This window comes from Natrix helvetica (assembly GCF_964273705.1).
Source record: "Natrix helvetica genome assembly, chromosome: 1".
In the NCBI taxonomy this organism is placed as follows: Eukaryota; Metazoa; Chordata; class Lepidosauria; order Squamata; family Natricidae; genus Natrix; species Natrix helvetica.
In genome coordinates, this window is record NC_138548.1 from 247138740 (window position 1) to 247155380 (window position 16641).

Below are 16641 nucleotides of genomic sequence, written 5' to 3' on the forward strand. Positions count from 1 at the left end.
GCCGAAACAGCGTAAAAGCATCCCTTAATGCTCTCCTCCAGGGTCGTGCCGTGCAGTCAGTCAAAATGGTGATGAGAGAGCAGTCGCAGAACCATTTGCCAGGGAGCCTTTCTCCAGAGAGATCAAAACTCATTTAACTGCTGTGTTTGGGACTGAAAGTTTCCCAGGCCAGATGGCTTCAAGACTCTCCTCTCCTCTCCCCCCCCCCCCACTTCTTCTGCAATCCCACCTGCCAATAGCTGTGCTTCAGCAGCCCTGGAACTTCCTAGGAACGGTGTTAAGGAAAAGGGGGGGGGAATGGCGTTGGTGGGAGGTTGTGGAGGGAGATCTGTGCTGTGCAAAACATTGTGTTCCTTTGTGCAGCTCCAGAGTGTGTGTGTGTCGTCTAGGAAACACAATGCCCTGGAGAAAGATGCTGCCTCTCTTTCCTTCCCCTCCCCTTTCTTCCCCACTGGGCTCCTTTTGTAATCGGCACCACAAATGTCCTCTTGCTTTTCTTGAGCTTTACTCCTAGAATTATATGTATTCTGGCCTTTTGATCCTTCAAATGATGATAAGTAAAATCTCCAAGTTGGATACAAATCCTGGAGGCTACCCGACCCTGTAGATTATAAGGTTCTTTGCAATCCACAATTTGCCTTATCCAAAGAATGGCCAAATCTCTCAATTGCTATCTTTAACCAGCAACACCTTCAGCATCTCAAGCAAAGCTTTTTTTTTTTTTTCAAGTCTGGGGATGTTTTCATCCAACCTTAATGCTCCTCTGATTTTGGGCTACTTAAGGTGCAACATCCAGTAGCATCTAGGGGCCTGTTGGAAGAAAGGTCCATCTAGGTTCAGTTCCAAGTGAGGAGAATGACACTGGAAACAATGGTGGCTGTTTGGATAGATGGTTTTTAATGGTGTGAGGTCCTGGGCAAAAAGGGAAGCGATGCTGAGAGTGCCTGGGTTTTATGACCTCTCTGGGCTTTTGAATTTGAGCTTGTATTCTGATTGGTTTTCAGATTCCCATGGGGCCATGCAGGGGTAACTTTGTAGGTTGTCTGTAGTCCCAGGCTTGGTTGAGCTTTGCTGGGTGATATAATCTTCCCAGGTGCCATGTGGTGAGTTCTATTGCTAGATGGGTTTAGGACTAATCCTACCTTTGTTGGATCTTGGGTGAGGATATTTGCTTATGAATAGACCTAGCTATCTCTTTATCTCTTAAGTGCTGACATCTGATGTGGGCTATTGAGGAGGGTGGGGGCTATTAAGAGTGAGTCTGTTTCCTGCCTAAAAACATGTTTCTCTGTTTCTCATCCAGGGAAATATAATATTCTGCCTTTTTTAATATTCCCTAGAATATTTCATTTTTCTAGGAGAGGGGTGGGTGCTAACTTCCTACAGGCCCAAAGTTAAAAAAAGTATGTTTTAATCATCAGTTCTCTGGATTTGAGTTGTATGTCTTGCCCTTCAGCTATAGGCCATTTCCACACCAGTGATTTACAAATCTTTGCAGCATTACCCAACCATCATAGTGGCTAAAAGCCTGTCCTTGCTGTTATTTTAGCACAGGCATTGTTGGAAGATTGTAAAAAGTCCCATGACTTGCTAGTGGTGAAGTTCACATCGCTTCTCCTTTTCATTAGCAGGGGAAAATCCACTCTTCTAATAATAGCCAGTTTGGTCTAGTCTAGTGGTTAAGGTGCTGGCCTAGGATCAAAGAGACTGTCCTGCCTTAGGCACTAAAGCCAGCTGGGTGACTCTGGGCCCATCACACTCTCTCTCAGCCTTACTCATCTCAGAGGATTGTTGTGACACAAATAGGAGGACGAAGGTGTGTTGGACATGTTCACCACTTTGCGTTATTTGTAAAAGTAATAAAGGGGTATAAATAATCAAAAACAAGAAAAATGTTCATCGTATCGAGTTATTCATACAAATATTTAAAGTGGCATAAAATAAATAAAGTAGTTTTTAAATATCTTTTTGGAGATAAATATTTATTTTGGTCATAATATTGAGCTCACCATATTCTTCTTTTTCTTTCTGACTTACGGCCAGTGTTACTTGTGATTTCTGATATGCTGTAAATTTAATAAAGTTGACAATGATTATGACGATTGTGCAGCTCAAAGCTCACAAATATTAATTAAATAGGTTATTTTTCAGGGAAGAGGGAAGGAGGCAAAGGGAGCCTGTCAGGAGTCATTCCTTAGTACAGAGCAGGTCCATGGCATGTCTCTCTTCATGTACAGGAGATTCTGGGCTCATGCCCAGGGTATCTCTAGCTGACCTGAAGCAGATTGACTGTAATGCTGAGATGGTGAGCTTGTGCAGGATTTATCTCACATGTTATGGCACCTAAATTTGTTATCCTTTTGGGAGAATAGCAATAGCAACAGCACTTAGGCATATATACCACTTTACAGTGCTTTACAGCCCTCTCTGAGTGGTTTTACAGAGTCGGCATATTCCCCCCCCCCCCAACAGTCTGGGTCCACATTTTACTCACCTCGGAAGGATGAGTCAACCTTGAGCCTGGTGAGATTTGAACTGCCAAATTGCAGTCAGCTGGCAGTCAGCAGAAGTAGTCTGCAGTACTGCACTCTAACCACTGCAGCACCGTGGCTGATTTCTTTCTTCTTTCTTTCTCTCTTTTATACCATGATGAGTAGCATGTGCATTGACATGTTGAATTGAAAAGATTGGTCCCCTTTATTGCCACCTTTCAGCCTTGACAAGATCATAGGATGATTCTGGAAGTTTCAATTCACTGATTCTAGATGCTATCTGGTCAGGGAAGACGACTGTTCATGTTGTATTCTGTAACAGCCATGATTCCAATAGAAGAGAATATTTGTGGGTTAAACTGTGAGGTCCTTGGTACTCTCCGAGCTTGGTTGTTTTCTTTCATTGCAAGGTAACATTTGAGCAAACCTCACTCCCTTTTAGCACTGATAGTGTTACCTAGTTTGGCAATGAAATGTGGCAAGGAAACCTCCATGCTCAGAGAGCATCAAGGACCCCACAGGTATTATTTTTTCCTCAATATTGAGTCAGCTTTGATTATTGTGACTCTTGACAGCACATTGTGTGAAACTTTGGGGCAAGACAATTATCTATCTAGCACTAAAAGAGAAGCTTTGGGAGAAGAAGGAAGAGGAGTTGATTGAAAGAGCTTTCTGGTCCTGAATTCATCAGACTGGTGGAAAGGCTACCAGAAAGACCCTGGGGATATTAAAAAAAACCAAAAAACAATCCTTGGCATTCAATATTCAAAAGCATTGTTAATTTCACCCAGCAAGAATTTTCTATCCAAAACCACTGCAAACATCACCTGCTGCTTTTTTCAATTGGGCAAGAAAGTTGGAGATGGTTAGGATGCTAAAGTATGCATGCTAGAGAGATCCTTATAGTTGGATAAGGAAAAGTCATCCAGAGATTGCTGAAAAAGCAAGTGATCTTCGTTAAGCATAACCAACTCTATACTCAAGTTGCTGATGTCGATTGGTCATTCACACAATTTTTGCGTAGGGCTAAAATGTTAACTTTTAACATCCTCAGCCCCCTAAGAGGAGTTGTGCGGCACAGTCTCTTGAATAGGATGTAGCTTAAGTTGGCCTGACTCTTGTCAATTATATAATTCTTCTTTTTTGCTACTTGAGTATAATATTATGACAGTTCTATTTGTTAGCTCTGTGTCCTTCTCTTGTCCCCTGCATTGTTGTCTTGGTGAGTGGGAAGCCACAGAACTGTTGGGTTGTTATTAATAACGCTATATTGCGTTTTCTTCTGGTGTCTCGTCTTGAGATGATATGAATATTTGATGCTTGGTGGTGGAGAAGAGCTGTTCCGCATCCGGATGACTGCTGGGAAGTCCTGCCGAGAGCAAAAGGATGCTCAGTAGACAGCACTAAATACCCACAGAGCTCGGCAAATTGAGGATCCTCTCCAGACTTTTCCTATTGCCTTGAAATAATTGGCATGAGAAATACAGAATCTGCCATTTGATTGCCCCCTTCTTTATGAAAGTATGTTTTCAATTTGTGCGAACATTCCCAATCCTTCTCCGCTCCCACAGTTGATTTCTCCCTTTTGAGACTAGCTCTCCTATCTCTACTGAGCCTTCAGCTCGACATGTGTATGACCTGGTTCTCAGCCTAACACCATCTCTACATAGACAGTTCATGGGGATTATTTGGTTTGATGTGCATCCTCCTGCCCACCCACCCCTCGCTAAGGGAAAAGAACTTCTCCGTCTTTCTCTTCTCATTCCTCCCTTTCTTCTTCTGTCTCCAGCATTCAGCAGCGTGACTGGCAACAGGCTGAATTAATCAGTGGCTTGGTGCTTCACTCTGCTGTTCCTCTCTCTCTTTCTCTGCAGCGCTGTGCTCTGCGCACTCTCTCTCTCTCTCTCTCCCTCCCTCTTGCTCTCTGCTTCTCTGTGGGTAGCAGCATTGGAAGTTGCTGTTCAAGGTTTCCAGTGGTGTGCAGCAGTCTTAGCCCAGATGCTTTTCAAACAGCCAGATCTATGGATGTCTCAGCAAGCCAAAAGTGGCAAAGTAAGTTTACCTTTTTTTTTGGTTCCCCCCCCCCCCCCGCATCTAACATTTTTATTCAAGATGGCTCCCTCCCCCACCCCAAAAATTCCTGGATCGCTTCCTGAGTTACTAATACGTTTGCAGGGATTGTCTATGTGTGTGAGGGAGATAAAGAGGGAGGGGGGAGAGAACGTGTGAAACAGCCCTTAGCCTTGGTGAACTGTAACTGTCATCCGATTAGGGATAGGATTGCTTTCTTGTGGATGGCATTTTGTTAGGTGAACGACATCGGCATTAAATACAGTAGATAAAACCTGTCACGTTTTGTGTTGAAAGGAAACCCTCTTCCTATTCCGCGACTATGATGTGCCTGCTTCTTCTGATGGCTGTGCACTGCAGCTGGATATTATTTTGCGCTGGAATGCATGGATTTGGGTTAAGGCTGTATTTTAAAGTAGCAAGCATGGTTTGTACTAAATTTCTTGAATTGGGAGGTCTGCCAGCTCTATTCAGGGGAAGCAAATATGGCAAGGATCCATCCTTGCAGATTAATAAATCTAGGATTACATTCGGCAGTGGTAGAAGGGTATGTAATTCTCAACAGCACTCTTCCCATGCTTCAGAGTTAGGGAGCTGCGGAGAAGAATATTTCGGCTTTCATGTTAGATTATGCAATACGTCTTAAAAACAAAACATAAACACCTATCCCCATGGCATGTGTTAGCTAGATTGTTATCTGGCCCTAGGGTGATACATCAGGGGAAAGAGGACCAGAGGGATGGAGCAGAGAGGCTGCATAGCACATGGTTGCCTAAAGGAAGGTTTCTTCTCTCAGTAGTCTTAAACGAAGGGGAAATTGCCAAACAGAAAAAGACTTAGGTGAGTTTATCTTGGCTATTGGCATCCAGCCAATAGTTTTGTACAATCTTGAAAATGTGGTTATCCAGAAAAAAAAAAGCATCTCTATTTGTATCCGTGGCCAATGGAGACAATTTAAACCAGCCCTCTGTAAGTAATTGTAGGTCTGCTTTCTACTGTGTTGCTAAGTTAGAATGGCCAAATTTTTAATGGGACTGTCATTCCAATGACATGTCTCTTAATGTAAAAGAGAATTGATGCAGTGACCTGGAAGCCAGAAGATCCTCTTTACCAGAAACAAGCATGTCATCTCATTTTGCCTTTGCAGCTTGTTCTTGAAACTTGGTTGCTTGAGCAGGGCATAGAGTACACTCTCTTTTAAGGACAGAATTAATTTGGGTCCTGCTGTGGATTTGTCTGAGTTGTGAATTTGATTTGGTTGAGATTGAGTAACCGGCCAGACTCACCCGTTGATCTCCAAATCATCTGCATTGACTTGGGGAGACCCAGATCAACCTTTTAATCCATGTGCCACACAATATATATATAGTTCTTGTCTAAACAAGGGGTTCTCAACCTTATTTTGCTCAAGGTTCTCTTCTGAGCCTCATTTACCTCTGATGACCCCAATATGCTGACTGATACCCGGTACATATGTATTGTAAAGTATAATAATTTTCAGTATTTCTACGGCTGAGATGAGCAGACAAGATGAGATGTGAGGTTTATGACAAATGGATCATACACCTGGGAGTTAGGTTTAGGTGGCTCCCTCGAAAACTTACTATACCCCAAATGGCCTACACTGAGAACACTGATCTAAAACATTAATACTAGTGGTTTTAAACAAAATAATACTTTTCCCAATGCTCATCAAGCTAATACATTGTCTTCAGACTTAATTAATTACTAAAAGATTTCCCTGAATACCTGAAGTTGAGGGGGAATATTACACCTATTTGCTTCTTTAATGAAGAACAATCTGACTAGTCTGTGTGTCTCACAATAATTATATAATTGCCATCAGTGTGTTTGTGTGTATATGCATGTGTGGTTTCCGTTGAAATGTTCTGCATCTTGCCTCAGAGGGGGTCTAAATCTATGTCTTGGATTTATAGACCATAAAGCAGTGTTAAGTGACACTCTTTGTTGGAGGGATGCAAATAATCAGAAATAGCCAATGGCATTCTTTATGTTGCCAAATTGATTGGACAAATGTAGAGGAACATCAGCTTCTTAAAAAATTATAAACTTGAGACAAACAGTACAATCTCAGATTGTGTTTGGATCCTGCTCTGATAGCTATGGAGCGATGGCTTCCTTGAAATTTTCAAAGGTGACTAAAGCAAATAGTAATTTTACTTATTACATAATACTCACACCCTGACATTGGTTTATAAGCACAATTGGCCATAGGATTGCATGCTGTACTAACAATAGTGAAGCTCAGGGTTGGCATTCTTTTAAAAACGGTTAATGCCAACTAGGTTTGCTTGTTACCCTTTTTTATTTTCCTTTCATTACTAAGGTTAAGTTCTTTTTTTTATTTTCCCCACCCTTAGGATGTAAATATCTGCACCAGAGCCAGTTTGTGTCATGGTTAAGGCATGAGGCTAGAAAATGGGAGATACTGAATTCTAGTCCCACCTTAGGTACAAAACCAGCTGAGTGAACTTGGGCCATTCGCTACAGAGGTAGGTTGCTCCTGGTTTGGCCCGGATTGGGCGAACTGGTAGTAGCAGCGGTGGGAGGCTCTGCCCACTCGCCCGGATGCTTCTGCACATGCGCAGAAGTGCCATGCGTGCGCCCAAACGGGTAGTTAAAAAAATTGGCAACCCACCACTGATTCACTATCTTTGAGCCATAGGAAGAAGACAATGTTAATTCACTTCTGAAAAATGTTGCTGTGAAAGTTGCAGAGAGTAGTTCAGGCAGTTGCCAGCAATCAAAAACGGGGAGGGAAGGAGGGAGGGCGGAAGGAGATAGGAATTCTTCAATTGTCCTTGCATTGTCTTGTTTATCATTTTCTCCTACTTCCTTTCTTAACTATACTTTGCCAGTAAAACTTTATTTTATCATGTTACACTGAAGTTGTGAACTATCCTGAATGACCTCTTGGGTAGCTGCTGCCATCACTCTCTGATTTAGGGCAGTGAAAATTTTCAGAACTGCTATGTGGGATAGAGAATCAGACCACAGGATGTGAGTGATATTTCTTGCTGCTAGTTCCTTGATTAGCCTGTGTCACTGTCATTGTATGGATGAGTGTTCTTCAATAGTGTTTTGAATAGAATAAGATGTCATTTTCACCTGCAGTATTGTGGGCTGTAATTGCTTCATTTTGGGATGCAGTCTGCAGGTGCCACCATCCACATCTTCCTTTACATTTGGGAGCAGGGTTGTAATCTAAATCTAACAATTTAATTTTGGCCCGTCAATTGAGCAAAGAAGGCAGATGCTGAGTTATGATTGATTGCTTCCCATGTTGGAGAACAAACACAGACTAGACAGTAGGCACCAGTACTGGGAACACAATTGCATTGTCGTACTCAGCATTCTCTTTCTAACTTGCTGCATTTATATTGGAACCAATCTTGAACGGTTTTGCCACTTTGCTTTTCTATTATAATTCCCGCTGTTTTCCATTTTTCTTCAACAGAGAGCTGCTGTTTTAGCCAGACTCTGGGGAATTATTTCTAAGCCAAAGCGCTAAAGGGTAATACATTAGGGCTACAATACTGTTTTTTCATAGACTGCTGTGACAAATTATGGACTAATTAGTTTATTTCAGCAGGTACCGTACAGCTAGAGTTGTATAACCACTAAATTAGGTCAGTGAAAGGCCTAGTAAATATGTGTGCCCAGCCTATAAGTTAGCTTTTCCTAGTTAGGTCTTCCTGTGCTTAATGGGTAAATAGTTTGTTGGATAGTTAATGATTTGATATCTTATGTGACCCCAGAAAATGGGTTAATTATATAAATTGTGTAGTATGAAGTTAGCTAACAACAATCTCTGTGAGGTCTATAGGCGTTAGACCTGCTGACATAATTAATTTGCTATGCCTGCACCATGTGAGAAAGTGAAAGTAATCATGGGAGGCCAGAGAACATGATTTCAAGGTCTGAAGGGGAAACTCAAATCAAGGGAGAAATGTGGGGGGGGGGGGGGAAGGAAACAACTTCAGTGTCGTTGTTCATGTCTGCACTTTGGGCTCCCTCAGTTTCTGGTTCAAGTAGTTCACAGTACTATATAGAGCAGTGGTTCCCAACCTTTTTTTGGCCATGCCCTACCTAAGCATCTCTAAAATCCTGATGACCCCCCCCCCCTGTGACATATAATTCTTACTTTACTCAAAAAGTGAACTCTACTCACGCAGAGGAAGCCTAAAAGGCTATTCACTTGGTTTAAACAAGGTTTAAATTGCCCCCATTAAAAATCAAATTACCCCCCTGGGGGGCGTGGGGCCCACATTGGGAACCACCGGTATAGAGGTAGGGAATGCTCTGGAGATATGGAACTGATGGCTGTGTAGGTGATCCTGATCTCTCAGGTAGAAGACCACAAATGCTATGGCTCCACAATGGCTAATGTCTTGTATGAACTCAGACACTGGGGTTTCTAAACCATGGCTTATCATGTAAATGCCATGATGAATTAAAATAAATCCGGCCAAGTATGACTTTTCTAGTTAAGAAACCATAATTTGTATACGTTAACCAGGTTAAAGAAGCTGAGTTTTGCTAATGTCTACAGTATTTGATCCTAATAACGGGGGGGGGGGGGACCTATTGAAGTATCCTAATGTTGCCTTTTTGCTGCCAGATGAGTATCACTTCTGCACTTTCTAGACTCAAAATCTGAGAGATTTGTGGCAGCTCTTGTTTCTCACATCCATTTGCCATAAATTGCCATGTTTGGGAAACTTGGACTATACTTATATTCTGGCATTAACCAGATCCCATGTTGCATCCAGAAACCAAGTCCATATTTGGCAGAGAGTTTTACAATGTTTTACATGTTCAGAGTAGTACAGAGAAATAGTGGAGTTATACAATATATAGAGGAGGTGATTAGTGTTGATGCAGCGCTTCCCAAACCTGGATAAACCCCCCAAATTAGTTAGAGGTTTTTTTTTTCTTTTAACACATGAACCCATTACCCAATCACAACAGGGACATCAAAATTGTCTTTAAATGTTTTACCTATGTTGGGTAGAAAAGATGTTCTGGAAAACAGTTTTGGATAATGAAGGAAAAAGTTTGGGAACATTGGTCTAATGGCTGAAGAAGCACAGTTTGTCCTGGTGCTCATACTTTTAGTGGTCAGAATTCTTGTAGCGTAGTTGTAAAAGATTTAACTTAAAAATATTCAAGAAGAAATTACCCCTGGAGATGTTGAATAAGCATTTCATGGAGATGGAGAATCTTCTTATGGAATTGAGTTGTATTGAGAATTGGGAGAAGGTATCAAAAACTTAATTGTTCTATAGTCATTCATTATGTCTGGATATCAGTCACCAGGCTTGGTAGCTTCTGCTTATAGATCCTATTTCATAGCTACTTGGTAGCTATGTTTGTACTTATTGAAAGTCCATGCAAAACAATCTTTGTTAAGTGGACCCAAAATGGGATGTGATTTTTTTTTCTTTATGCTTAATATAGGGAAATTATTTGCCATAATGTTGATGCGGTCTGGTTGTCTTCTAAAAAAAACAAAACAAAAAGGAGCAATTATTTAAGTCCTAGAGCTAGCCAAATAGGAACATTGTATCAGGCTTTATTCTTAGTTGTGCCAAATATGAAATATCCTATTTGCCTGTGTGCTATGACAATTCCTTTTTTTTTACATGTTCGCTTTTGTAGCTGAGGGATTTCCATTTTCATATTCCTAAAAAAAGAACAAGGAAGAGCCAGGGGAGAGAACAGCAGCAAATCGTTTGGCTTGCTGTTCAAAGCCAGAAGTTCTACAAGAAGGTTGATTGTTTGAGACACTCGTTCTTTGGCAGTTGCCCTGGGTCTGTCTTGGCAACTTTGGCTTCTCTAGGTCAGCTCAAACATTGGTCTTTTGGGCAGGGACAGAAGCTGGGACAAGTAGCTCAGTGTCCTAGCCACTGAGCCCTACGAAAGCACTTTAAGACTCTGAAAGATGCAATCGCATACAGGAGCAACTTGGGAACAAAGTCTTTTGGAGATTAATATGGTTAGGGTGGCATTTCTGTTTAGATATGATCAGGGATTAAGTGATCCCCGATAAAGGATCAAGTTCAGGGATCTCCAATCAGGGTGGATAATCAGATACCAACCAAAGTTTGAAACTATAGTATTGGGAAAAAAATAGGAAGAAAAGTAGGACCCCCCACCTTCAATACTTAGAAAAGTGAATAACGTCATCCCATAAGAAAAAAAAAGAAGTGAAGGTTTAAGCTGCAGTACTCTTGTGTTTAAAATATTATTATTATGGACAAAGATATGCCAGTTTTTTCAGGAGATAGGTCACTGCTAAGTATAACCTGTTTGAGAAGATGACACAGAAACGTTGGTAGGAAAAATTGTGAAGAAATACTAGATTTACCTTTTGCTGTTCAGGATGAAATGACTACAAATTTGGGTCTGACCACAACAAAAGCCCTAACTATTCTGAGAGACCAACTATCAACACTGCTGGAGGGACATCAGAAGGAAAGGAAGAAGGTGATTTCATGGAAGGTAAGCTTTGCAACTTTGTGAAGTAGGTATCCCTTTCAGTTTTACGTGTTTTCATGTTTTTTAAGAGCATCATGTGCATTTTAGGTAAAAGTTAAACAATAAACAAGGGTACTTATTGTAGAATAAATAAGAAAGCAAGATTGTTGTTTATTTATTTATTTACTACAGAAATGCATATGGCCATATATCTTATTCAGATACCTTTGGACAGCTACCGTGTTTCCCCGAAATTATGACATGTCCTGATAATAAGGCCATGCCATATTTTTCCTGTGGGCAAAAATATATGCCCTCCCCCAATAATAAGCCCCCTGGACAACCCCCCCCTCCAGTCAGGCAGAGCATCACTCACCAACCTAGCGATATCCCGAAGGCGCAAAGCCGCAGGAGCCGGGGGTGAGGGGGGGCAAAGATGCTCACATTGCTTGATGCCTTTGGTATACCGCTAGGTTGGTGGGTGGCACTGTGCCCAGCTGGAGCGGGGGGGTTGCTGGACGGCTGCTCTCACGAGCAACCGCCCGGCAATGCCCCTTTCAGCCGGACAGAGCGCCACTCACCAACCCAGTAATATCCCAAAGGCGCTAAGCCGCGTGGCGCTCTGCCCTGCTGGAAAGAGAGGTTGCACAAGCATTTGTTCTGCCTCCAGCTCGCGTGCCTCCCAGCCCCACCATGCCCTGGCCCAACTCTCCCTGCAAGGCCGGGCCATGGCCCTGCCGTTGCCATGGCCCTGCCGCCGCCATGGCCCCGCTACTGCCACCACCACAGCCCTGCTGCCGCCATGCTCCGAGCATAACCGGCTTTCAAACTCCGGAGATCCGCTGCCGAGTCTTCCAGCAGCGGCCATTCTGGGACTACGCTCTATGGTTGTGGGCTGGCTGTTGGAAGACTCTGGTGGGACAGAGAGTCTGGCCTGGCCTTGCAGGGAGCCACCTGGCAACCCCAAACCAATACCCCCCCCCCCCCCGATAATAAGGCTCAAGCAACATTTGGGGGGTCAAAAGAAAATAAGACATGGTAGCAAGCATAACACAGAAACATACCTATACAGTGGTACTTCTGTACTTGACTGCTTCAAAACTAATCAAATTTGGTATTTGATGCATTGCGATAGGAAGATGGGGATGGCTGCAGAGAATGGACAGAAAGTCAGCCATGCTGGGAAGGTTGCTGACATAGGAAAAAGGACAGATAGGAAGTTCCCGCCAGCCAAAACAAAGGATCATGTGGTAGGTCATGTGGTTTGTTTGGTACTCGTCCTTTTTAGACTCGTCACATCTCCCAGAAACAAATTATCGGCGAGTACCAAAGTACCACTGTATAAGGATTGGGAAAAATAATAAAAAACGCCAGATTTATTGTTGTAGAGATAGCTAGTAACCTTTACCATTGAGGGAAGGAGAAGTGATAATCCCAGGGTGTCAAATTTCTATGGTATTTCCTGCTGTTCAGAGGTCAGAATAAAGAACTAGCATTCTTTGTAGACAGGGCTTCTGAACATTTGTCCATCTGTCTGTTTCTTTGGCTGTCTTATCTGTCTATATCTGTGTATCAGTCTATCTATTATGCATGGAATATGGATAACAAGAATATTGCACCTACTGTCCTTGCAGTCCAATGCAACCTAGTTCCACGGTTGTTTCTGTTTATCTTTGCAGGGATAATAAAGTCTAGTTTCCATTTGTGTTTCCATCTAGTTTCCCATTCTTTATACTTTTCCTATTGTAGGAAGTATGGAAGGCCAGTTTTCTATATCATGGCAACCGTTGTTCCTGTTTTCACTGGCCAGGGGCATCTCTGATGCTTCTAACTATGCTGCTACTATTCTGCTGCTATGGGAGCCAACCCCAAGGAAGGTAAATAATGTATACATTTCCTTACCCTTCAATTCATATAGAAAACTGTTGTTATTCTATGGAAAACCAGAAGCATGTTTGCTTTTTTGGATAATCATACTTCAATGATTTCGCACAAATTCAACCTGGATTGTGTAGGATTTATCAAACTCATGAACGGTTTCCACTCAGGTTGAAAGCACATTACAATAATAGTATCTTGTGTAGATTATAATGGATTCTTCAAAGGCAATAATTTATATGATCATATATATTTATTTATGGTTTCCACAGTATGAGTCCAAGATCCACCCAAAACCTCCTGCTTTTCTCCTTGACCAACATGGATATGGAATAAAAACTGTGTTAAGACTTAAGTATGTGGATAGGCTCATAAGTGACCATGTGATTAGTGGCTGAAAACTAGTAGGATTGTTGATTAGGCTATGCAACTGCCTAATCGTTCTTCAGATTTCACACTTTTATTTCCCTTTGTTGGCTGCCTTCACGTTTATGAAAGTGACCCAAGTATTTTTGAAAGACTGCTACAAAGATTTTTTTCCCCACCTTGCTTCAAAACTGGGCATTCAGTTTGGTGGAGAGTCCTGCGGCTACCAATGCCTGGCTTGAAAGGATCTTATGCTTTTTTTAAAAGGAAGTTTATTCAAAGAAATTTTGACAGGTGTGATTTCCTGGTCAGTTATTTCCAACCAAAGGATTCAAGCTGTTTATTTTCAGGAACCGGAACAGTTTCAGCCCAACATGCCTTTTGGCCTCAAGTGAAGGATAAAATGTTATGTTTAAAAATGTTAAATGAATAAAATGTTAAGGTATTTTGCTGCCTTGAGTTATTTATGGGAAATAAATAAATAAGTAAATAAGCAAGCAAATAAAGTATTCAGAAGTTGGTCAGACTGGCAGCTTAATTTTATTCTATTGCAGTTAGCAAGAGGTGCACATATAACTCTGTTGCCTCACGTTCTTTTATGAACAGTCGACTGAGACATAGGGCTCTCTCTAATGGTTGGCTGCCTTGAGAGAACTGAAGAGAAATATTTTATGTGCTATAATCTCACTTACTTTCCTGCTATGGTTGCATGATTTGAATGAATCCTTCGGCCGATCTGCTCCCACAGAGAGGGACTCCTCCGGGTGCCGTCCACTAGGCAGTGCCAGCGGGCGACGCCCAGGAGTAGGGCCTTCTCTGTGATGGGCCCGACCCTCTGGAATGTCCTCCCCCCTAATATCAGAACTACCACCGACCTCCGCTCCTTCCGTAAGAAGCTTAAAACCCACCTGTTCAATTTAGCCGGCCTGGCCTAATCCCAGTTTAGTCCCTCAAGTCTGCATTTTTAAATGTTTAGGGGTTAGTTTTAGGTTGATTTTTAACTTTTATTATCCTGTACAGCTGTTAGGTTTAATTCGATTTTAAGGGTATTTAAGGGTATTTATTTTTTGTATCTGGTTTTTAATGTGATGCCTGTACACCGCCCCGAGTCCCTTCGGGGAGAGGGGGCGGTCTATAAATCTTGAAAATAAATAATAAATAAATAAATAAATAAATAAACAAATAAATAATAAATAAATAAATAAATAAATAAATAAATAAATAAATAAATAAATAAATAATAAATAAATGGGAGTTGTAAATCCTTTTTGGGTTAAAGTGGAGGTTTCCTTACTAACTCCTGTTGGCATTTATAGGTAGAGTCAAACCTGCTCTGGATCTGGTCCTAATTCTTTCAGCTACTTAAAACGCCTCATGTTTTGCTTTAAACAGTGAAGGTTCAGAAATTGTAAATGCCTTGGCACTGTTCTTCCTGGTGCTACTTGACCTCTTTGTGATTGGACGGCAAGAGAGGATGAAACGCCGAGAAATTGAGAGGAGACTCCGGAAAATGATCAGCAGAATAAATGGTAAGATCCCCTCCCTTATTCTTCCTCCTCCTTTATTATTTTTGTTACCCTATGTCAGGGGTGTCAATCTCGTGGCCCGCGGTGCGGATGCATCACACGCTGGCCGTGCCCACCCCCAGTTTAGCAAAGGGGAAAAAAGTCATGATATGTCACGTGATGACAACGTGACGCCGTGAATTTGACATGCCTGCCCTATGTAGATGTGGCTGCATCCTTTTTAACATCAGATCTTAGAACCTTTGTTGTTGACTTTTCATAGATTTATATCCTACTTTTCATTCAAGAGCTCAAGACGGTACATAAATACCCCTCCCACCCATTTTTTCTCCACAAGAATAACCTGTGAGTTAGATTGTTTAGGCACAGAGGGAGTTACTGGTCCACTGATCCCTAGAGAGATATTGTGAGTAGAAAATAGTACCTGGATCTCCTTACTCATAGTCCAACACCTTAACCACTGCACCATGAAGACACTCTACTTTTTTTTTGTCTCAAGAAATAATCTATTCTTAATTAATGGCTGATAATTCCCCAGAAGGTCCATATAGAAATTGTGTCCAAAAGAAATATTCTTCTGCTTTCTTCCTTTGTCTTTATTTTTCTCCATTGTTGGTGGAGATAACATCCAGGAATGGGTTAACTCTGTCTGTTATCCAATCGGACCAGGTCCGCTAACTTCAATGTCCCGCCTCCTCTGGTAGCTCCTCCCAGCTTTTAGACTCAGTCTTCCTTAGGACTGGACGTGTTATTCTTTCTCTCCTGATCGAATTTGCCAAAACGAAAAGAAAAAAACATTACCTTTTACTTCCATCGTTCTTCCCTGCATCCCCTTCCATCTATCTGATGTTTTCATGACAGATTTGAACCAGGCATTTGGTTAGATTTTGTTTTCCTTCATCTGATGGTATCTCATCAGGGCCTGTTGTAAAATAGGCAGTCGAATAAATTATACATACACAAATATATGTAGAAGTATCCTCAGTTTTTCCTTATTCCAGTTACTGCAGTGTTGCCGCAGCATTCTGTAACTTATATTTTAGGACAGTAATAGAAATCCTTTATTCCTTTTTTAAATTTTTTATATTTGTAAACCATGTCTTCATTCAAAAAAGCAGTTTAGAGTCATATGCCCCAATATCAGATACAGGTAGTCCTCAACTTACAACCATTTGTTTAGTGACCATTCAAAGTTACAATGGCACTGAAAAGAGTGACTTATGACTGTTTTCCCAATTACAACCATTGCAGCTTCCCCGTGGCCATGTGATCAAAATTCAGACGCTTGGCCTGACTCATATTTATAACAGTTGACGTGTTCTGGAGTCGTGCGATCCCCTTTTGCAACCTCCTGACAAGCAAATTCAAGCAAAGTCAAGGGGGAACCCGGTTTCACTTAGCAACCTTGTCACTAAACCACAACGACGATTCACTTTAACAAATGTGGCAAGAAAGGTCGTAAAATGGGACAAAACTCACTTAAATATTTCACTTAACAACAGAAATTTTGGGCTCAGTTGTGATCGTAAGTTGTGGACTAGCTATATTAAGTGCTACACAAAAGGAAATAAAAGCTAAGCATCAGTAGCTATCTATGACAGTAACTCTGAGAAACATAATTATTTAAACTAAATAAAACATAAGCTTGAAATTTAAAAATTCGTTGGCAAATAAATTCATTTTAACCCAGCACCAGAAATAATGCAGCAAGCATACTTTCTGTGGCTGGATATTCTGAAACCAGGTTGTCATTATAGAGAAGAATGTCTCATATCTATGGACAGAGGATAATCTTAGAGCACATGAAA

General features: G+C 41.5%; 1 protein-coding gene across 4 annotated transcripts in view; it reads left to right on the forward strand.

Moving 5' to 3' along the window:
- The window catches only part of TMEM94 (transmembrane protein 94), an 82462-nt gene that overhangs the window by 22433 nt on the left and 43388 nt on the right, over window positions 1-16641 (forward strand). For all 4 annotated transcript variants that reach the window (XM_081937843.1, XM_081937844.1, XM_081937845.1 and 1 more), the window contains 3 exons: window positions 10968-11087; window positions 12813-12940; window positions 14700-14836. In XM_081937843.1, the coding sequence (XP_081793969.1) occupies window positions 10968-11087; window positions 12813-12940; window positions 14700-14836 (385 nt within the window). The remainder of the gene's footprint in view (window positions 1-10967; window positions 11088-12812; window positions 12941-14699; window positions 14837-16641) is intronic.